At 46.0% G+C, this 22,233-nt stretch overlaps 2 protein-coding genes across 3 annotated transcripts in view; one reads left to right on the forward strand and one right to left on the reverse strand.

Moving 5' to 3' along the window:
* The first annotated feature begins 82 nt into the window (after positions 1–82).
* On the forward strand, positions 83–7,692 carry dusp14 (dual specificity phosphatase 14). Of its 2 annotated transcripts, XM_037979476.1 has the most exons (3): positions 83–1,838; positions 5,223–5,970; positions 7,559–7,692. In XM_037979476.1, the coding sequence occupies exon 2, from the start codon at positions 5,309–5,311 to the stop codon at positions 5,939–5,941; it is 633 nt and encodes a 210-aa protein (XP_037835404.1). In that variant the 5' UTR covers positions 83–1,838; positions 5,223–5,308; the 3' UTR covers positions 5,942–5,970; positions 7,559–7,692. The 2 variants fall into 2 exon arrangements, with proteins under 2 accessions (XP_037835404.1, XP_017290760.1); XM_017435271.3 differs by lacking the exon at positions 7,559–7,692 and having other exon boundaries at positions 84–1,838; positions 5,223–6,610.
* A 5,237-nt stretch (positions 7,693–12,929) lies between these two features.
* The window catches only part of synrg (synergin, gamma), a 31,975-nt gene continuing 22,671 nt past the window's right edge, over positions 12,930–22,233 (reverse strand). The window contains exons 17-24 of the mRNA XM_037980404.1: positions 22,056–22,233; positions 20,908–21,071; positions 20,783–20,836; positions 20,304–20,400; positions 19,539–19,687; positions 19,003–19,113; positions 18,200–18,238; positions 12,930–13,935 (exon numbers count right to left, since the gene is read on the reverse strand). The exon at positions 22,056–22,233 is cut by the window's right edge and continues 10 nt beyond it. Coding sequence (XP_037836332.1) covers positions 13,804–13,935; positions 18,200–18,238; positions 19,003–19,113; positions 19,539–19,687; positions 20,304–20,400; positions 20,783–20,836; positions 20,908–21,071; positions 22,056–22,233 — 924 coding nt within the window. The 3' untranslated portion in view covers positions 12,930–13,803. The remainder of the gene's footprint in view (positions 13,936–18,199; positions 18,239–19,002; positions 19,114–19,538; positions 19,688–20,303; positions 20,401–20,782; positions 20,837–20,907; positions 21,072–22,055) is intronic.

The raw sequence follows: 22,233 nt of genomic DNA on the forward strand, positions 1-22,233 counted from the left end.
CATGTCTAATTATGGCTCTGCACACGGATATAAACCCACTAGCGGCTCACACGGTGAGCCCCGCAGATGCTGCTTCCATCTCGAAGGTCTCGGAGTTGCGTTGTTTCTTCCAGGCTGGCAGTAATGAGATTTGAAATAACAGAACCGTCGGTTTATTTGTTCCCTCTGTTCGCCTGTGGCCCACCGCGCCGAGGCAACATTTAAATTGGTAATGTGTGAGTGCGCGGCATGCAGAAGCGGAAACCCGTCGCCCGAGCTGCTGGGAAGTTCGCTCCTACGTTGTTCAGAGTGGATTTCAGAGGTTCGGGACCTGCGGCGTGATCGCGGCCTCTGCAGGCGTTCAAACAAACAAACGTGTGTGAGGATGTCAGATGTTCCTCCTGAATAAGCAACGATCTGCGCTCTGCAAGATGAAGAAACTGTTTTCAGACTTTATCTGCATCCGGCAGCCTGCGATGGTTTCATCTGGAACGGTTTTGCGATACGAAAAGTTCTCGTTTCGATAAACGGCAGCACAAACCCGAACTAAAAAAAAAACAAAAACGCCAGATTTTTGTTAATCTGCTGTTATTCCATAGTTAATGTTGAGTCCAGAGAATCATCCTCAGATATTCAGATTTCACCTGATCTGTTCTGCCTGTTTTGAGCTCATTTCAGAATGAGCGGTTTTAGGGCTCTGTCACTTTTATGCAAATTAGCTGCTGTTGGCCACGCCCCCCTCAACTCCGTGTCCCGCCTCAAAACAAAAACTCACTAAAGGATTAAACGCTGCGGATCTGACAGACTTTTATAGTGATGGTCTTCCTGTAATAAAGTGGGTGGAGCTCCACTTGGGTTGCTAGGTGAGGGGCTGGGCTCGGCTTGGGGTTGCTAGGTAACTGGGATCCTGGGGTCCTAATTTACTTTGAAAATTATAATTCAGTAAAAAAATGCGTATTGGTTGATTGATTGGACTGTGACGTATTTACGCTGTCAGTGCGCCCTCTGGTGGAGCCATTACTGACAACAGAAGATGTTTATTTAGATAATAGTCATTATGAGGTTTACTGTAGAAACCTATCCTCCTGGCATACTTTTGCTACATATTATGTGTTCAATTCGTTGCCCTCTTTGTTAATTCTCAAATAAATTTAAGTTTAAACGTTTCGCTCTTTGTGCGACATAACGATTGCGCATGTTCAGGTCAGTCATGGCAGTCTAGTCAAGTCAAGTCAAGTTTTTTGGAGTAGCAAATTTCAGCAACATGGCAGTTCAAAGCGCTTTACGTCATAAAAACACAAAATTAAACGGCCATAAAAACTTACAGTCAGCAAATGAGATACCAGTTTATTATGATTCAAAAGCAACTCTAAACAGGTGGGTTTTAAGCCTTGATTTTGCAGTTTTCTGGACGTTTGTTCCAGATTTGTGGTGCCTAGAAGCTGAATGCTGCTTCTCCATGTTTGGTTCTGTGTTATTGTTATGGTATTAATACTACTGCACTGAAATACAGGAAAAGAAAAGAGAAAAAAAAGCCCTCCCGGAAGCATTTCTGTCATTCTTTCAAATGAGCTGACAGTAACAGGCCTTAAGTTTGCGCCTCCCCCTTCTCGACGCCCCTCCCCCTCTCGACGCTCCGCCCCCTCCGTGTGGCACTGCTCACCCGTCATACAGCAGGCAGGCAGCGCTCCGTTCTGTCCCGGTTCTGCCCTCCGTGTCTCGGCGCCGCACCGGGCGGATGTACCGATGGCTCGTGGCTCGGCTGCCCGCCGCGTGATGTCGCCTCGTGCCGCGGGTCGCTCCCTCCATCCTCCCGGCCGTCTGCACTGACAGGCGGCTGCGAAAATCCTCCCTCTCCGGTAAGTTCACCTCCGATTTATCGACGTGGGGATCTTTAAAACCTGATCACACGAGCAGGGGGGAAATAATAAACATTTAAACTGTTTAAATTCAGGGATTTTATTTTCAGTTTTTTCTGTTCGGAGATGATTAAAACGAATAAAACGAGCTTCCGGCGGAGATGCTGCTGCTACTTTAGTTTGGTTGTTTTTAACGTGAGGGGGAGGAAAATAAATAAATAAAATAAAAATGAAAATAATAATTTTCTATTTCTAGCACCTGAACTTAGGAACGCACGCACATCCCGCGTCATCTGCACGTGGACGAGCAGCGCGTGCGCAGACGAGCCGTGCTCTGATGATAAATTATTAAACTTCAAGTTTTCAGAGCTGGAACCGTTTAAAGTTGGTCAATTTCAAAATAAAAGAATTGGAAATGTATTTTATTGTGTTAACTCTGATCAAATTATAATAATGCATGACTAATGTTTTCTAAAATGGACACAAGCAGAACTCTGAGATGGTTCTGGTCTTTGCTTAAAGACAGAGACTCCATTTATCTGTCTCCTGTCTGATGATGATGATGATGATGATGGGTTCTTTACAAACTCAGCTTTTAAAATGTCTCCATGAGACGTTTGACAGGAAAATTATTTGTCTTCATCCTGATGAAGTCAGTTTTTTTTTGTCTCTGAATGCAGGACGATAAAAAAAAAACAGAAAATCATGTCCTGTTGTGCAGGAGGTCGAAGACGAAGACAAAGTTTTCGTCCAGTCGAACAATTTTACTTTATATTTGGTATAAAATACACAATACAGCGTGGTACACACCTGGTACATACCTGTTATACTCTGAGTATGTACTTAGTACACACGGGGACCATGGGTTGTAGTAATGAGTGCTTTGTTAACCTGTATTTACCAGATACATACCTGGTAAGTACCCTGTAAGTACCAGGTATGTATCTCATATAAGTATCAGTTACATATCCAGAAAGTACCAGGTACGTACTACATAGGTACTGGGCACATACCCCAAAAGTACCAGATGGATAGCCCAGGTATATATGGGTATGTAACTTATAGTTACCAGGTACATACTTGATAAGTACCCTATAAGTACCAGTTATGTACCCAGTAGGAACCCTGTAAGTACCAGGTACGTTCCCCATAAGTATCTGTTACATAACCCAGTAAGTACCAGGTACGTATCACCCAGGTGCCAGGTACATACTCAGTAAGTACCAGATATATACTCAGTAAACCCTATAAGTACCAGATACATCCCTCAGGTACATACCTGGTATGTAACCTATAGGTACCATATTCTGTAAATACCCTATAAGTACCAGATACATACCCTGAAAGTACCAGGTACGTATTACCTAGGTACCAGGTACATACTCTGTAAGTACCCTATAAGTACCAGGTACATTCCCAGTAGGTATCTGTTACATAACCAAGTAAGTACCAGATACTTATTACCCAGGTACCAGGTACATAACCTGTAAGTACCAGATAGATCTCCAAGGTACATACATGTAAGTATCCTAGAAGTACTAGCTATGTACCCCATAGGTACCGGGTACATTCGCCTCAAATACCAAGTACGTACCCGTTAAATACCTCATAAGTACCAAATACATACCCTGTAGGTACCCGGTACATACCAGGCTGTATTAAGTACTGATACCATAGATTTCTATCTTGATTTAAAGGAATAGTTCAGATCTTTTGAAGTGAGGTTCCGTGGAAACGTAGTGATTAAAGAACATCTTACCTGCTGTAGACAGCTCTGTGAAGTTCTGACCAGACTGACGAGCTAATGGCTAGTCAGAGCAGGTCCAAGATTCCTGTCATCCTAAAACTAATAACATCAATTTAATCAAACTCTGTTTGGTGAAAGGTGAAAGTGCTCGGCCGTCATGGCGGCTCTGAGGTGAATTTTTATCTCCGCGTTCCTAAAGTTTCCCTCCTCGGAGCCTCTGAAAGGTTTCAGCATCGCTTCGTTTGAGCTGACGCCTCCGGGCTGAAGAAGAAGCCGGCAGCAGTCTTCCTCTGGGTTTTCAGACGCCTCTCTCTGCGGGGGCGGGGTTCATGGGGGCGGGGGGTTCAGATCCTGCGCTGTGATGTGATGTTTCCGTCCGGCAGGACCACCTGTTGACAGATCCCCTTCAGCTCTCTGATGTATGGATCCGGGGAAAACGGTGATGTTTTTCCTCTGCGCTCTGGTCACTGAGGAATAAATCCCGCCCTCTCTTAACTCCATCGGGTCGTTCTGTGGCGACCGCTCCCCTCCCGCCCGGCCTGGGGTATAAATAACCGTGTGGATGGAGCGGATCTCAGCGAGGCCCGGCGCTGTGGGTGCATCAGCACCTCAGGGAGGCCCCATCAGGGATTTTATTTGATTCCCTTATCTTGATGATGGTGATGCTGCTGCAGAGATCATTCAGCTGTTCTTAATTTAAAATTTGACACAAAAAAAAATCTGATTTAGGCTTTTTTTTTTAAAGGAATAAGTTTGATTCTGAACCGTTAACATCTCACCTGCTGCAGGTAGCTCTTTGAACCGCCTCAGGTTTGAAGAATTAGACTAAAACGCTCGTTAAAAGTGCCAACAGGATAGCATAAAGCTAAAAGTAGCAGAAAAAAAAAGGTAAATGTAGCGTAAGAAGACAAGAATAGATTTAAGTTTCCTGAAGCAGAATTCAAAGAGAAACAAGGTTCAGGGAACTGAAGAGGTCTCAGGGTGAAATGCTTCTAAATAGAGTGAAAAAAGCTACAAGGATCAGAAGTCCTGGCCTCCATCTGCTGAAGGAGCTGAATGATTTGATACATGAACAGAGAAATTGGCACAAAGTGTGCAGAAATATTTAGGTTTTAAAAAGCGTACGGACGAATAAAAAACAGGAAAACGGTTTGAGTCCTGACTCAGGATTCACACGACAACAAGCTGTCGTTTCCGTCAGATCCGTCGTACCTGACATCCCCGGCAGCAGCAGGCGGGGAGACGAGCTGTAATCTGTCGGGTGGACGGCCTCGAGGCATCAACGCTCACACCGAGGGCCGAGGTTCGACTCGGCGTGAAGCTCCGAGGCCGTTCGACACGTCAAACAAACAGAAGACTGGTGAAAAATAAAAAAGATAAAAATAAAACACCTCGGTTTGTTGGTACGGTGCGCATGTGGAGCGGTGTGTCGGAGCCTCCCAGCAGCATGTTCTTAAATTGATGTCTGACTAAAGGCCGAGTTTCCTGGAAGTGGCGTCCAAGTGACGGGCTCTGCTCTGGTTTTGTCATGTTTGCACACTGCCGTGTCATTACTCATCCTGAAGTGTTTGGCTGTGCACCAAGGGAGGGAAATATTTCATTTGGAGGAAACAGTGAAGTCTTTGTTTGTCTTTCAGGATCCGTCTGGTTGTACTACTATGATTCTGAACTCCTGAAGATTTCCTCCTTTGAAACGGTTTCTTCGTCCCGTCCCGACTCCTCCATGGGTTCTCGCAGCCAAGGCTTTTTCCACAGCCACCACCAGCACCACCGCAGCTCCATGGTGCCCGCCACGGTGCCGCGGCTGCTGCCCGAGAGCGGCAGCCTGCTGGGAGGCATCGCTCAGATCACGCCCAACCTCTTCCTCAGCCGCGGGAACGTGGCGTCCAACCGCAGCCTGCTGCTGTCCAAAGGCATCACCTGCGTGGTCAACGCCACCATCGAGCTGCCCAACTTCAACTGGCCTCACATGGAGTACGTCAAGGTCCCGCTGGCCGACATGCCCCACTCCCCCATCTCCCTGTACTTCGACAGCGTGGCCGACAAGATCCACAGCGTGGGCCGCAAGCGCGGGGCCGTCCTGGTGCACTGCGCGGCCGGCGTGAGCCGCTCGGCCTCGCTGTGCCTGGCGTACCTCATGAAGTACCATCGCGTGTCCCTGGCCGAGGCTCACGCCTGGGTCAAGGCCCGCCGTCCCGTCATCCGGCCCAACGGAGGCTTCTGGCGCCAGCTGATCGAGTACGAGAGGAAGCTGTTCGGCAGGAACTCTGTTAAGATGGTGCAGACGCCCTACGGGGTCATTCCTGACGTTTACGAGCGGGACCGCAGAACCCTCGCTCCGTACTGGGGCCTGTGAGCGTCGGCGGCGAGGGATGCGGTAGGAAGGTGAAGCTCTTTTTGCCTCTTTGGACTGCGGCTCCGGGCCTGTTCTGGTCAGGAGATGCACGAGTGTTCGAACAAAAAACTGGTTGTTTGCGGCACCGCCGTCGGTCCAATCTCTGCGACTTGAAGCCAGAGCATCAGACGGGACCATAGCTGCTTAACAGACTTAAAACTCTGGGCTTGGACGATGGTACTGTCTATTTCCTGGTCACTTTCTGTGGAGGCGAGCGCACGGAGGAGGTGTCCGTCGACGGCAATGTCCTTTTTCCTGACGTAGTGTCATGTGGTGGTTTTGTGTCAGTTTCTTCTGTGATATTTAGTGTGAAGAGCAGCAGCGTGCTCTGAATTCATGGTAGCATTCGAGAAAAGTGTGCGGAAAAAAATTATTTTATTGCAACGTGCCGACAGAGAGAGAGAGAGAGAGAAGCTGTGATGCACTTTACCTGAACACTCGGAGATGTCAAAGCTACATTCTTGAAGGTGAAAACTGAAAAGATTGGATCTGGGAGGGAAGGTTTTTAGTTAAAGCTCCTGTGTAACACAGGGTGGACCGTTCTTTTCTGTGACCACACTATGTTATTGTAGTGCTATCTGCTGCTGTATTAAAAAAAATCTGCTGCTTCAAAGAAGCGGCAGCTCCACGGAGGACGTTTCGATTCATTTATTGTCTTGAGTCCGCATTCAGTTCAAGTTGCTGCCCTGCTTCTGTGGTTTAGGCTGAAAATCTCCCCGTTGCTGGCAGATAAAGGGTGGGACTCCTCACTTGTTAAAGGGATAGTTCAGATCTTTTAAATCAAAGGTTCTGTGGATGATTACGGTTGACTCCAAAGCTACGAAAGTCCTTAAATTGTTCCACATTTTCTCACGTTACAACCAAGAACTTCAAAGCTCTTCACTGGGATTTTAGGTGCCTAACTGTGAGCTGGAAGGAAAATAATTCGTTTTTTTTTTTAATTTTCTACAACTAAAAACCTTTAAAGTGTGGCGTTTGTTTGTATTCAGCCCCACTGACTCAGTACGCCGCAGAGCCACCCTTTAGCTCTGGATTCTGACTGGTGAGGCAAGATGGCCGCCTTTGTTTGGTAAAAATCGGGGTTTTGCACATTTTGTTCACTTGTTTCCATCTTGGTACGTTTCTAGCCGGTGGCAGTTGTGTTAAACAGTTTGTTTTTGTGTGTTTATTTCGTCACCTGGACAGATTTCTTGGGCTAACTTTGTAATAAAACTCTGGACTCTGATTGTCCAAAGCTTGAGACGGTGTTTCTCAACGTCCCTATCCCCTGACCTGCCTTGGTCTTCATGATGCTGTGTAAATCCAGCTGTTCTGTAATGGCCCCAGAGGTCCGCTCAGAACATTAGTGATCAAACTGAGATTAAATCCAGCATTGTGTGGTTGTGAAGTGACAAACACTGGGGAATGCTTTCTCAAGGTGCTGTATCTACAACACGTAAGATATTAACTGTTTATGTGCACAGAAATTCATTATGGAAGCTTTGAAAGCGTTGTGAAATAAAAAAACAGCAATCAGCAGCAGACATCCATCAAACAAAGCCAAATGTTGACTTGAGTCCGTGTTTCCTTCGCTGACAGCTGCTCCAGTCGGTGCGTGGTGCAGGAAGGATGTGTTAACGCTTCCGCCCACGACTCAAATCGGGCCAAAATGTGCTGGAGAAGTGAGCGGAAATCTGTCGAACCAAACTGCGAGCGTCACGGCTCCTGTTCCTGCACAGACGGCAGACAGCTCGCCTCCGAGGACGGGTTGTCCGGACGCCGCGGCGTTCCGTCTCCGGCAGGGATAACGGAACGTGTTCGTCTCCCAGATCGCAGCTTGGATAGAAAAGGTTCAAGATGTTTGTAACCCGTGAAGTTTGGATGTAGTTCCATAAAAAGAGACAAAATGGCTCCATTTCCTGTTTGTGTTCTTCTGCTTTCTTTAAGGAAGTTTTAGTAGTAATGGAGGCTCACAGCAGCAGTGTGTGTGTTCATTTGTCTGTCTGTTAGCAAAATATCTTGTGAACCACTGGATGATTCTAATGAAACGTTCAGAGAGTCACCACTCAAAAGACAGGGCCGGGACAGGTACTGAGGACATAGGTACTGGGGACATAGGTACTGGGGACATAGATACTGAGGACATAGGTACTGGGGACATAGGGACTGGGGACATAGGGACTGGGGACATAGGTATTGGGGACATGGACTGGGGACATAGGTACTGAGGACATAGGGACTGGAGACATAGGTACTGGGGACATAGGTACTGGGGACACGGACTGGGGACATAGGTACTGGGGTCATAGGGACTGGAGACATAGGTACTGAGGACATAGGGACTGGAGACATAGGTACTGTGGACATAGGGACTGGAGACATAGGTACTGGGGACATAGGGACGGGGGACATAGGGACGGGGGACATAGATATGGACCCATATTAAACATCAAATTGCTTTTTTCTTAAAGAACCAACGTAAGAAAACTCCTGAAATTTCGTCTTGATGCTGGTTTTGTTGTGCCAGTGTCCCCCATGTTCAAACGGGGGACGTTTAAAAAGCTTCTGGAGGCACAAAGAATCACTGATTTGTACCCAGAGCTGAAGACAGGTTTGTATTTCCAGCGTCTGCCTGGTTTAAAGCTGTTGCAGCAGCTTTAAAAACTCCTGTTTGCCACAGAACAGAGCTTCTGTTCAGTTCTTGGTCTGATCGGCACCGAGGCGTCTCTCTGCATTTACATCGCACTCATGGGCAAAATGTGGTCTTCACGTTGTAATTTCCAAGCATGTAATAATTCAACTTTCTATTTAAATGGAAATGTAAAGGCTATGTCCTGCCAAGAGGAAATCTTCAGAACTTCATAATGGGAAATGGTGCCATAATGTGCACGTCTCACTGCCTTTGGCTCCTCCGAAGGACAGAACATCCATTTTGTCCTTAAACGTATAAAGCAACACAAACTTCAGATGAAGAAATCATATTTAAAGGTCAGATAAAGCAACGCTGCGAGTAGTAGCTGCGTTTGGGTCAATTTTAAGACAAAAAGACATGAAAGTGAGTGATTTTTACCTGATAAGTTCCAGATTTTATGCAACTTTCTAATAAATGTGCATTTTTTGGTAGAAATGATGATTAAAAACTGTTAAATGAGCATTTAAACTAAAAGTACATGACAATAATATATAGGATTAATTATGATACAAGAAACTGTTGTTTTCGTTTTGTACGGTTTTAATTTTTTTGAAAACATCAATTTTATCGTTAAACAGCGTCATTAAATTATAGTTTGATTCGGGTCATAAGAGGTTCAGATGTGCAAATCGATTTCCCTCCGCTACATGGTTGCAGAGTTAGAGCACAAGGTCATCTGTGACCTTGAAATCAATGGGGATCACCCTTGACCTATGAGGTGCAGTGTTATACGGCTGCAGAGTTGGAGCACGGGCTGATCTGTGACCTTTGACCTGATCAGCATCAAAATGTAATCACTTGTTTCTCGTTCCATGTTTGATGCTTCCTGAACAGTTCATGAAAATCCGTTCATAACTTTTTGAGTCTCGTACTCAGACAGACAGACAGACACCTTCCTGTCGGAGGTAAAAAGGACATTTTGTTAAAAAGAAGGAAAAAAAATAAAGAAATGGTGTCCTAAAATGTTCACGTCACCATTTTGTTTACGGTGAATTTATCGTAAATCCTACAAAAATCAAATTACCAGTGTGTTGACTGCTTTTAGCGAAGCACAACTAGGAGATAATTATTCCAGCGGGCTACATGTGTCCTCCTACCCATCTGTTACTGTCCCGTTTAACGGCTCCACTGAATACAGTCTAGGGTTGTTTAAAAGCCGAAGATCGTCTCTGAGACGTTTCCAGCCGTTCTGTCTCGATGTTCATCTGCGCGGCCGTCCCCTCCCCCCCCCATGAGACGTCCCCATACGTCAAACACGTCTTCTGTCATTCATTTTCATTCGCCGTGGTTACAGAGCAGCGGGCAGAAACTGATGAAGACTATTCGTCTTCGGCCCACACTTCTGAGGGACCTCCGGAGTGGTCTCCGTCTGATGATAGTCCCAACGCCGCAGAGACGTTCAAGTGACGGCTCCAAATTACACACTGCAGCGCCGAGCCCATTCTTCCCCGAACAACAAAAAAATAAAAATCTTTTTTTTTCCGTACGTCCACGGTTCCTGCGGCCGTGAGCAGACACGTCCTCCACCGGCGACAGGAAACGTGATCGTCCATCATTAAAGCAGCAAGTGGAGCCATTTACATCATCCTGAGCATCGGAGTGGGCCGGAGTGGGCCGGAGTGGGCCGGGCTGGGCTTCAGAACCAGCAGAACTGAGGACGTCTCAAACAGCTGGGTGATTTCAGAACTTTTAATTAGGTTTTATGATTATTATTTATTATTTTGTGGGCAAGAATGGGGCAAATTGTTTAACCAAACAATTTGAACAAAGAACAAGAGATTAGATTTTGGTGTTGACCCGGTCAAAGGTCACAGATCAGCCCGTGCTCCAACTCTGCAGCTTTATAACAGGAATGTTAAACTCCACAGCTGGACACCTCATGGGTCAAGGGTGATCACCACTGATTTCAAGGTGACAGGGTCAAAGGTCAAGTTCACAGATGACCTTGTGCTCTAACCACACAACCATGAGGCGTCGTTTGTTGAAATTCGACGATTTATCACCAGGAAACAGGCTGGTTTTGTTCACGAGAGCGCCGGTTTTGAAGAACTGGATTTTGATTGGTCTAGAGGGATGTTATCGGGGATTCTAGCTTACATTATACGAAGGGATTTCCCGGCAGAGAAAAATAACAGGAAAGGAAATTCTGAAGGTCATAAAACAAAAGGATTATTTCTGAAGACATATTCGTTAGAAAACTTTGATTTAAAAGGTAGATTTTATGCTGTTTTAGTTACTGGGATCGCAAGATGGTGTCTTTATGGACTCATTTTTACGCAAAAAAACTCTATATTTTGACTTATTTTGCGCGGCAGCTTGTGCTCATTTCGACTCATTTCGCAGCACGGGTCACATATGAGGAGCCACAGTAAAATAAACACCAGACAGCAGCAGTCAATGGCTCCGTAGTTCCATCTCTCGTCTCCTAAAAGCGATCGTTTCACCGCAGACGCCAGGCGCCGAGAGGAGAGGGGCGCGCGCCGCACCTTCAATTACACAGGCCTTGCTCGGTAATTGATTTCTGTTTTTGTAATTTTCCATAATCCTCTCGCCGTGTTTGCCGTGAGAGGAGGGGAATTCATTTTTCTGCCGGGAAACAAATTAGAGAACAGCGAGGGATAAAATGGATGTTCGAGAACACACCCGAAGAGCGCGGGAACGATAACGAGGCCGGTCTCGCGGAGCTGATTGGCTGAGCTCAACCTCCAGGCGAGGCCCGGCAGGCTCGGCGGAGGAGAATTTATTCCATTTTGAGGCAAAGTGATGGAAATGATGAGGCCTCTCCGGCCTCAGAGAAAGAACAGCATTGAGAAGGACAACATGCAGCGGCGTCTGTGTTTGGGAAAACGGAGCGTGACAGGAAAAGTGAGCAGGAAAACCATCTGAAATCCAAAGGTTTAAATGGCCGTCTCATTGCTGGAACACGCCTGCTGTTTGACCAAAACATGAATAAATCCAGAAAACATGAGCAAAATATGGCCCCAGGGCCAGAAGTGACCTTTAAATAAACTATCTAATCCTGAACAGTTTCATAATAATATATATACCTTATAAATAGACTACCTTCTAACAGAGAAAATGGTCTCTGTTTGTTACTGGGTCTAAATGTTTCTATGACAGGGTGACCGTGGAATAATTAGACTAAAACCGCCTAGTTTCTAGCATTAGTTTGCTAATTATACAACAAACTTCATCACTGGAAATGACACTAGAAAGTGTCTTTCAGCACATCATAGCCACCTGGCAGAATATTTTGTACAAAAACGTCAAGTACACACAAACAAAGGTTAGCAACAAAGCTAATCTTTGTAGCTCAAGTTAGCTACAAAGCTAACAATATGTTGGCTACAAATGTTAGCTATGTTGCTAACCTTTTTGTGTACTTGACTGCTTTAAAATGATTATTCTGCCATGTAGCTAGCCTTAAAGTAGCAACAAATGTTAGCAACAAAGCTAACCTTTACAGCTAACCTTAAATTAACTACAAAGCTAACCTTGTGTTAGCTACAAATGTTAGCTTCTTTGCTAACCTTTGTGCGTACTTCACCGTTTTGAAAGAAATATTCTGCCTTGTAGCTAGCCTTAAATTAGCAACAAAGCTAACCTCAAGATAGCTACAAAGCTAACGTTATGTTGGCTACAAATGTTAGCTTTATTGCTAACCTTTGTGTGTACTTGAATACTTTAAAATGAATATTGCCATGTAGCTACCTCAAAATAGCAACAAATGTTAGCAACAAAGCTAACCTTTACAGCTAGCCTTAAATTAGCAACAAAGCTAACCTTTGTAGCTGTTCATTTTGAGCTATGAAAATGTTTTTGTAAGCTAAGATGTGGTTATTATACTGGATCTGAGGTTCATATCTGTCAGCTTTCCTGTTTGTCTTTTTAATCAGGTAAAAATGTCCCTTTGGGGAAAAAAATTAAATAAAAAGTTGCCCACTCCTGGTTATTTAGCTAACATCTGCAGCTGACTTTATGCCACACAAGTTATGCAGGTTCAATACTTTGACATCTTTAAGCTGATTTTTTAAAAGCTGGCTTCATGTCTAATTTTAAAAAATTGAGTTTTGTTTGCTTAAATGTGTCATCAGCTCAAACTAGAGATGTTTACCGCAATTAGAGCTTTTTCATTTGGAGCTATAAATTATGCTGAACGGCTATTTAAAGTGTTTTAATTTTGCAAATAAGTCCATTTAGTAAAATTTTGTCCTTGCACGCTGGCAATTTTAATCTGCCCTTCGACATCAGACAAATTTCATAAATTGTGACACTAACCTGTAAGTACTCTGGTTTATTGTATCACATTCACATTATATCTGATAATTACAATGCTACAGCATGAAATCAACAAAGAAAAAAAAAAAATCAACCGTTTAGTTTAGACACAATCAGCTTGTTCTAGACTTTCAAATCTCCACACCACACAGATACAGAAAAAACAAGCCATCTGAGACCCACACCTTCCCTCCCTCCTCCCTAAATATCCATAAAATACTATTTAAATACCCCGAAAGTGTTGACGTTTCCTTCCAACAGTGCAAAAAAACAAAAAAGAAAACACATTCAGAGCAGTCAAATTCAACACGATGCTTAAAAAGAGACACATACAGTCGTCTTCCAGCGCAGCAGCGAGCTCGAATGTTCTCAAAGTGATATTAAAACCGTCGCATCCAGACCTGCTGCACAAACGTAATTCAAGTAAAAACAGATCGCTTATGATTCAACACGGCTTCGCAGGAAGCAAAGAAAGCCAAGAATAAAACAACTAAAGCGAGGAAACCAGGAGCATTAAAAACAGGCGCCTGTAGCCAGTGTTCTTAATGATATTGCACCATTTAAACCATTTAAATACAACTTTGTTAGGATTTTTATATATTATCTTACTGAGCTGTGATAATCAGATAAAATAAAGCAGCACTAGTTGTAAATTTAAATATGACCTCCCCGACTGCCTGAAGGGATGCGTAAGAGGGTAAAAAAATAATAATAATAATCTGCAAATAAGAGAAGAGGTTGGAGTAAACCAAAAGAGAGATTTAAAAAGGGAGAAGAAGGATACAGCAGGATCCGGTGACTTTAAACGTCCTTCCTCTCGTTCTGTTCGGAGTTCATTATTTCCTTGGCTGTTGCCATGGCAGCACGGAGCGGCTCAGAGCAGGTCGGGCAGGATGAGGCCCGGAGGTTTGGGCTCCACGCAGTTAATCCAGAAATTGGCACAGCTGGCGTGGTACTGGTGGCCCCCGTACAGCAGCTTGAAGTTGTCCGTCTCCGAGTTGAAAGCCTGTCGGGAGGCGGAAAAAAAAAAAGGGTGGGGGGGGGGCGTTAGGAGGCGATACGAGGAGGAGAGCTGCACCTACGCATCTACGGCCTCCGGTAGGGTTCACCGGTAACCAACGCAAAGAAGACGTCCCACGTCAAGGCAGGTGGAGTCTGTTTGAAAACCGCTCGGATCGTGTTTCTTATAAAAGCCAGGAAGCAGCTCAGTTTTGGTTCATTTGGACGACTTTTCAACTCAAATTCGAAGGAGAACGTGCCTTGATGTGGGACGGCGCACCTCTTCACCCCTCTAAGGTTGGATCTGACTGGGCCGCCTCCGCCGCCGGAGACTCGGACTCCGCTCAGGAACGGGAGGAAAGGAGCAAATTCCCTGCTCGCGACTCAACGTTTGAAAAATCACGTCGTATTTTTGTGCCACCGCCAGCCTCGGCTCACCCCTCCCCCAATTTTGGAAATGAAGACTCAATAATTAGTATTTATCAGACCTGGATGGTTTCAGTCAGGAAGAGGAGGGGAAGCTACCACGACGACTGCGACCGTTTTGAAAGAAAATCCGACGCTCAGATTTTTCCACCGCACTCAGAATTCCTGCGAGGAACCTGGGAACTCCTGAAAACGCCTCTGTGATGAAAATGTGTTTAATCCAAGCTCGAAAGTTGGATTTTTTTTTTTCTGTTTTACTTTCCAAGGTTTAACTGGAATCCTTCGCACAAAGTCGGATTTCCTCATGGAATCTTTTTCGGTGTGATCTCTGTAAAGCGTCCTTCGGTTTTCGCACAAGTCGATGCACAGATTTAACTTTAACTCCAGTCACAAAACATCCTACAAATCGGACGAAGTCGGGCTGAACTGGACAACGTTTCCGTCTGGTTTGCCGACTTTTGAGTCACGACATTTGTTCTGGAAGCTTCAACAGGTGAAAAAAAGAACAACAGCTTCTTGAAATAACCTAAAAATAAAGTAAAATAAAACTGAATTTACTTCATGAGGATAACAAACTTTTAATAAAGTCTGATCTGATTCAGTTTGGGCAGTGACACAAAGTTTTATTTGTATATATTTTATTTTTTGTAAACATTCTGCACGATGAGCAGAAATAATACAAGTTCTTCTTATGAAATAGATGCAAAAAAAAGGAAATAAAAGCTCAACTTTACATCTAGATAACGAGGTTTAACTCGTTGGATGCTGATTTATTTTCCTGAAGACAAGAGAAGAGAGAAGTTTCCAGGTGCAGATTTATTTAAATGAACTCTTTTTCTGTAGTTTCCTTTGCAGACAGCAAACAGGTGCATCAGAGGAAGCGTTTCATGAAACACTTCTCTGATTGTTTTCTCGGAACGTTTCTGTTTTGGATGGGAAGTTTTTCGAGCAGGTGTGAGACGGATGCGCCTCTTCAGGCAAATCTGAAACGTTATTTATTTATTTTGATGCAAAATACTGAAAAAAAAAAAAAAAACACATTACAGGTGTCTGGATGTGAGCCTGGGTGTCCTCTGAGCGGCGTGCACGGAGGCGGGGAACGAGTCGCGTGCGGCGACTCGTAACCTGACAAGCGTGTTGGGGAGGGAGGCGCGGGCAGAGAGCGGGGGGACTGGGTGTGAATTTAAAACAACAACAACAACCCCCCAAAAAAACCCCAAACCATCCATTAAATTTAATATTTGTCATTAGGATTTAAGGGTTTTATCCTTTACTTTTTAAAATATTACCCAACTGCTCTCCACAGTAATCAGATTTATCAGTTAGTTTAATTAAATTTAACACTCAATGTCATAAACATAGACATAAAAACATTCTCCTTTCCTTTTAAATCAGTATTACTCGAAGCTGTTGCGGTACTTGTACCCCGNGGGGGGGGGGCGGGACGTGTCGCACAAAGGAGCGCTGTAATCAATCCGCCCTTCGCTGCTCTTCCTCTCAGCTTCACCTGACTCCACCCGGCTGAAGGGATCAGATTAAACCTGCTTTAACCCCACCCGCCCCCCGCTGCTCTCGAGGCAAAATGGCCTCAAACACATTGTTTGTAGCGTCAGCAAAATATCTCCTGAGCCAGTGGGCAGATTTTAATGAAGCTCTCTCTTTACATCCGTTAACCTTTTGGAGCCGACCCCAATCAAGATGGCCGCCGTAGCTAAGCGACCCTGGCCAACACGACTCAGTCAGCTTTAAAGGTACTGAGCTAAAACGTGGTGTGGTAGAAGCTGAGAGTCCAGCTGTAACTAGAAAACCTTTGATTCAGTTCAACAATCATCATCAGCAGTAGCATTTCAAAATAAAAGCCTCTCACCCAGCCCTGTCTGAGGCTGTGATGACGTCGTGATGATTGTTACAAACTGAAATTTCCTTCAGTCCTGACAGACTTCAGGAGGACGCGTCTCTAATTCTGACGCAGCGAACAGATCAGCGCCTCTCTGCTCAAAGGACAATACACCAATCAGTGCCGTCTGCCGCCGCGCTTCCCCGCCGAGGGGCTTCTGGTCAGGTGTTCCTGCCAGCGTGGCTCTGCCCAAAATGTAATTAAAAGATGAATTATTAATCTCGTCCTGGTGGCACGGAGGCAAAACTAAACGGGAGAAATTCCAGCCTGCCTCTACGCTCTGTGTGTGTGTGTGTGTGCGTGTGTGGGTCTATTATCTCCCTGACTCCTGACTAATGTCTGAGCCACATCTGCTCGCAGCCGAGACGCCTCGCATCCATCTGGGCCCGGGCAGGGCGGCGGCGAGGGAACCAATCAGCGCGGCCGCTCTGCCCTTTAACCCCCCCCTCTGCCCCCCCGGGGAGGGGTCCGTGACGACCCGCGCGCCGGCGGAGAGAGGAAACGCACCCGGCGGCCCAGCCAGAGAGCGGTTATCAGACACGCTGACGGCCGTTAGCAGGAGGAGAGAGCAGAGAGGAAGAAGCGAGCCCAGAGAGCCGTAGCCCCGCCCCCAAGCGCCAAAGTGACAACTGTCCGCTCCGTCAGCCTCCCTCCGCACCGCAGAGGAAGAATATGAAACTATCTGCTGTCTGAGAGGCTTAAAGGGGAGTTACTGTCAGAAACGGATCTAAATGAGTGGAAGGAAACTCAGCTGTTGTTCCTGTCAGACCCTGACTTTGATTCTTTGAGTTATTTAACTTTAGTTTAGATTTTCCTCACAGAAACACGTTAAGATTTATTTTATTCCTTCAGAAACGTTGTTCTCTGAAATCTACTTCAGCATATTTGTCTTCTTAAGCTCCTTTTAGCTGTTCTTTAAACACATTTAGCTGTTTTCTTTTTTGCTAATTTGAACTTTCACCTGAGGTTTGGTCAATGTTAGGATTTTAGCTGCAGTTTTGTGGATTTAAAGTCCTTCAGAATCTAAAATAAGGAGTGAGCACGTCTCAAATCTGTGACCCACTCCTCTCCAGCAACTGTTTTCAGCTGTATTTCAGCTGTGTTTCGGCTGTATTTCAGCTGCGTTTCGGCTGTGTTTCAGCTGTATTTCAGCTGTGTTCAGACTGTATTTCAGCTGTGTTTCGGCCGTATTTCAGTTGTGTTTCGGCCGTATTTCAGTTGTGTTTCGGCTGTATTTCAGCTGTATTTCGGCTGTGTTTCAGCTGTTTCGGCTGTGTTTCAGCTGTATTTTGGCTGTATTTAAGGTAAAACGACTAAACCCAGAAGCTGCTTCAGAAGCCACGCAGACAGACGAAGCTGCTCCTCATCCTCATCTCGAAGCGATGAAGCAGCGTCAGAAATAAATCCCTTCAGGTGTCAGAGTTCATTAAAAACCTGATTTTATCGTCTCATTCGGCTCGTTGTTGTTCAGATGAACGGATTGTAAACGTGGACGACTTCCTGACGAATTGGATCTATCTACAAATAAGAATCAGCCTCCTTTATGTGCTAAACTTTACTGCAGCTGGATGTTATCAAAACCGAGGGCTGGGAACAAAAAGTAATAAGTTTTATTTCTCTGAATCGTGGATCGGAGAATTTAAACAGGAACGTTTCAGATAACTCCTTTAGGAGCTTTACGACAAATTTGAACGTGGCTCGACAGGCAGCAACAAAAAGGAGAAGAAACGCTGAGTTTTCTAAAAATAAGTAAATAAAAACGCTTCCAGATGAGTGCGTTTTAGTCCCTGCGGTGTTCGGGAACAGCCGCAGCAGAGAAGCTGAGGAGGGACGGATTTTGTCACTTTGGCCCCAGAAAAAAAAAAGGAGGATAAACCCTGAGTGGGGGGAGAGAAATAAATAAATTTAAAAAAAAGGGATGAAATGAGTTTGGATGAGAGTCTCATACTCTTTTCAACAGACGTCCGATAGCGCTTCCCTCTTTCTTCTGCAAAAAGGTTCAAAGTCACAACAGAAAAGTCAGTTTGGTGTTTGCTGCCAAGGAGCTCCTCAACATTTCTGTAAGCTGTGTTCCTCCCCCCTCCCCGTGTGTGTGTGTGTGGCAGAGTTAAACACACAGAGGGAGCTCTCCTGCCAAAACGGGAACGACGTCAACGAGAGGAGGATAGACGCGACGGCTTCCTGAAGTTCAGCCCCGGTGTGAAAAACGCGTCAGCTCGGGGAAAATTAGAAGCCGAACGAGGAGAACCGGACGGAACCATCAACACACGGGCCTGCTACATCCTGTCGTTATAAACGAGTGTAAAAAGTAAAACACGTTAAAGGATCCAGGCTGGGAGGAGCTGCAGCTTCAGGGACGTCGTTTGAATTTGGCAAATATCTGTTTATAGAAATAAGACTTTTCTTCACTGTTTAAATGTTATCTTCAGGTTTAAAGTGCGTCCTGGCTGCCAGCTGTCTGTCATGTCTCCTTGCTGCGTTTTTTCGGGGATTTTGTGTAATTTTCTAAAAAGGCGAAGCCAGAAAGAGTTTTTTTTTTTGATAAATTGACTAAATTCCTGCAAACCTATATATTGCATATTCAATACTTGCCTGTGGAAGGATACTCCAGACGCTTCTTTGCGTTTGTTGGTGCAGCTGTAACGCGATAACGGCGGTGATTGTCCGATGAGTCACGCGGTCACGTGGCGAGCGCTCCCTCTGCGTTTTTGACTCTACGGTGTGTGTGTGTGTGTGTGTGAGAGCACAAACCTTGCTGCGAGCATCCACGTTGAGCAGACAAACTCCACAGGCCAGCTCTTTGGGATTCTTGATGCCGGGCCTCAGAATACAGGAGGAGAAGTCCAGGGAGCTTTCATCAGGCTGCGGGGAGGGGGGCGCACACACACACACACGATTTAGTTCCAGTTGCAGAGTAGGATGCAGTCCCTCCTGTTCTAATAAAAACGGCGCTGCTTACATAAAACGTCTCGCAGCATCAACATTTCTTACAGACTACTCCTCTCTGCGTCCGACTCCAACCGAACGAGGATGGGCCCTCGTCTTACGACTCCGTTTGACGAAAAGCCCCGCAGACAGTGGGATAAATAAATCTGCGCGCCTCTCATAATCCGAACACCGGCCCACCAGGAGAGCTCAGGAGCACTGCCGTCCGAATCAATGAATCATCGATTCTGTTTCGACACTTTGTGTTATAAACACACTTTGGGCTTTCCTGTTAGCAGCGGCGGCGGAACCCGTCATGGCAAAAAAAAAAAAAAAAAAAAAAAAAAAACTCAACGTCTTACCACGAGCTTGGCCAGCGACATGAAGCCAATGAGGTTGTTCCACACGCGGCTGACGTCCTTCAGCAGCTGCTGCAGCTTCTCCGAGCAGACCGCCGTCGCCTTGATGCCCAGCTCCACCCGCCTGGTGACCCGGTACACCTCCACCACGCCTGAGGGGCCGCAGACAAAAACACGGTGAAATTAGATACCAGCTTCCAAAGGTGCTTTGTGTCTCGAATTTTAAATTCTAAGGTTCCAGTCGGACTTTTAAAGATCCAACTTAAAGCTTATTTAATGTGAAAACAAAGACATTTTATTCAGTTTAAGGAAGATAAATAATCAGCTGTTTGATTGTCTTTGTGATCTCTCAAAGAGGGATCATATAAATGCTGATACAGGCGAACCAGCTCCGCTAGAGCAGCGAAATCGTCCATTCTGAACGGAGCGCGGCAAAGTTACAAAAATTGGGAAGAGAACAAAGATGTGCCTTATATATGACGAAAATTTAAAAATGGACCATTCATTGACAGTGTGTCGGTAATCAGATTTAATAAAAAGGACCTGTTCATCCTGTTCCTAACCTTTTGCCACTTCCTGTCTTACCCCTGCTAACTACTTTTATCAGCAGTCTGTTGTCTTTAACTATGACAGCTTTTATAAACGGGACCTGTAGAGCAACACTGTCAGCGGTTCTGGGTCGTTTTGTTTTTGTTTTTCGGCTCGGCCGTCCACCCTCTCCCGGTCCTCCCGGAGCCGGACGTGTTCGCGGCGTGCGCGGTTTCTCACCCAGCAGGTACTCCATGCCCTGAGCGGACTGGATGACCTCAGTGCAGACGGAGGAGCTGCTGATCCCGTTCAGGGTGTTGTTGGCTTTGGTGATGACCTGAATGTGGAGCGACAGGAGCCGGCGTCACATCAAACACGCTCATTCTCGGACATCGTGATCACCGTTCGCACCAAACGGCACGGCAATAACCTCTGCCAGTTTTTAATATATTAGGTTAAAATTTTGGCCTAAAATCTATTAAACTTCAACTGGACTTTTACTCATCATAAGATCTTGGATTGTCAAAATAAATAACAAATAAATGTTCCAGGATTAGAAAAACAGTAATTAAAAACAGGTAAGTAACCTAATGCATAATTAAATCCTAGAATTATACAAATACAGTCATAAAGACGCGGAAAAAAACATTTTAATTATTTTAATTATTCTACTCTATTAGGTTTAGAGCTTCACAACAAAATGAAACAAACAAACAAACCTCCAGAGCGCTCTCCAAACACCTCTGCCACTCGTACGCGTACCGCTCGCTTTCCTGCGACGACAGACAGAAATTATCTCACACGAGCACAAAGGCAGCACCGAAGAGAGGAGGCCGCCGCTCACCTCCACCTCCCCCGTCAGGTCCTTGTACTTGTCCCTGATGACGGGCAGGCTGGGCTTCTCGTTCAGCGTGTTGGACCGGTCCCTGAAGGGCTGCTCCGGGGCCGGCGACGGAGGCGAGCGGCCGATCTCCTTCTCGCCCAAACTGTGGCTGCGTTTGTGGGAACCTGAGGGCGAAGGGGGAGACAAACGGAGCAGGGTGAATGGCGTTCGGGGACGACCTCGCGTGTTTGTTCGCGCCGTTTTTTCCTCGCGGCCAATTCGTCCCAGACGAGTAAACGCTTCGTTTCTGGCACGAAACAGAGCCGCTGACACGCCGTTATGAATAATTCACAGGGAGCCGATCCTGCCAAGGCACCGCGACACAAACAGCCACAAACACGAAGCTGACACTCGTCTACGGGGGCCTGAGGTTGTCGCCTTTCAAGAGTCCGGCGATCCACCCGAGGCCCGTGTCGTCCTCATCCGACCGGCCGAAGAGGAGACAGTGAAGCCCTCTTCTTCACACAAATTAAGTCCGCCGACGGGGACGGGAAACGGCGGGGCTTTCATCTTCGACGCGGGGGAAGTGTAATTAATTGCCGGGCGGAACGTGAACGCCGGCGAACGGCGGTCGGGAGGACGAGCGGCCGTTCCGGTTCGTTTCTGCTTATGGATTCGCTGGCCTCTGATAATCCATCTCGGCGAGCCGCTGCCGTTAGAGCGGGACTGTCATGGCAACACCACCGTCTAACGTCTGACAGCTCGATTACAGATCAGAAGGGGACGGCGAGGAGAGGAAGTGAGGGGAGGGGGGGGGGAGAAAAAGATGCAGGAGGAGCCATTTAAGGGCCGAGGGCTTACATTTAGACTCTTATCCTTTAAACCGGGGGTCAAACTCCAGGCCTCGAGTTTTAGGTTTTTCTGCTCCAACACACCTGATTCAAACGGTTTAATCACCTCCTCACCAAATCATCAGGTCCTCCAGGAGCACGGCAACAAGTCGTCCATTTAAAGCAAGAACGCGTCTAAAACACGCAGGAGAACGGAGTTTCACACCCCGGCTTTAAAATACGGCTTTTTCTCTCTTTGTCATGACTGATTCTGTTTTTAAAGACAGTAACTCGTGAAAATAAATACCCAGAGACAGCAGAATTAGGATGACGACTCACCTTGAACGGACAGGTCAAAGGTCGCGAGCTCGTTCTTGATCATCTCCTCACTGGACTTGACTTTGGTCTGAGCGCTGGCCTTCAGGAAGTCAGACTTGCCGAATTTAGGCTTGTCCCCCTGGAAGGCGCCGAACTCCTCCGAGGTCTCGCTTTGGCTTCCTTCCGACGCCGCCTCCGT

The sequence above is a fragment of the Kryptolebias marmoratus genome, linkage group LG2, assembly GCF_001649575.2.
Source record: "Kryptolebias marmoratus isolate JLee-2015 linkage group LG2, ASM164957v2, whole genome shotgun sequence".
NCBI lineage: Eukaryota > Metazoa > Chordata > Actinopteri > Cyprinodontiformes > Rivulidae > Kryptolebias > Kryptolebias marmoratus.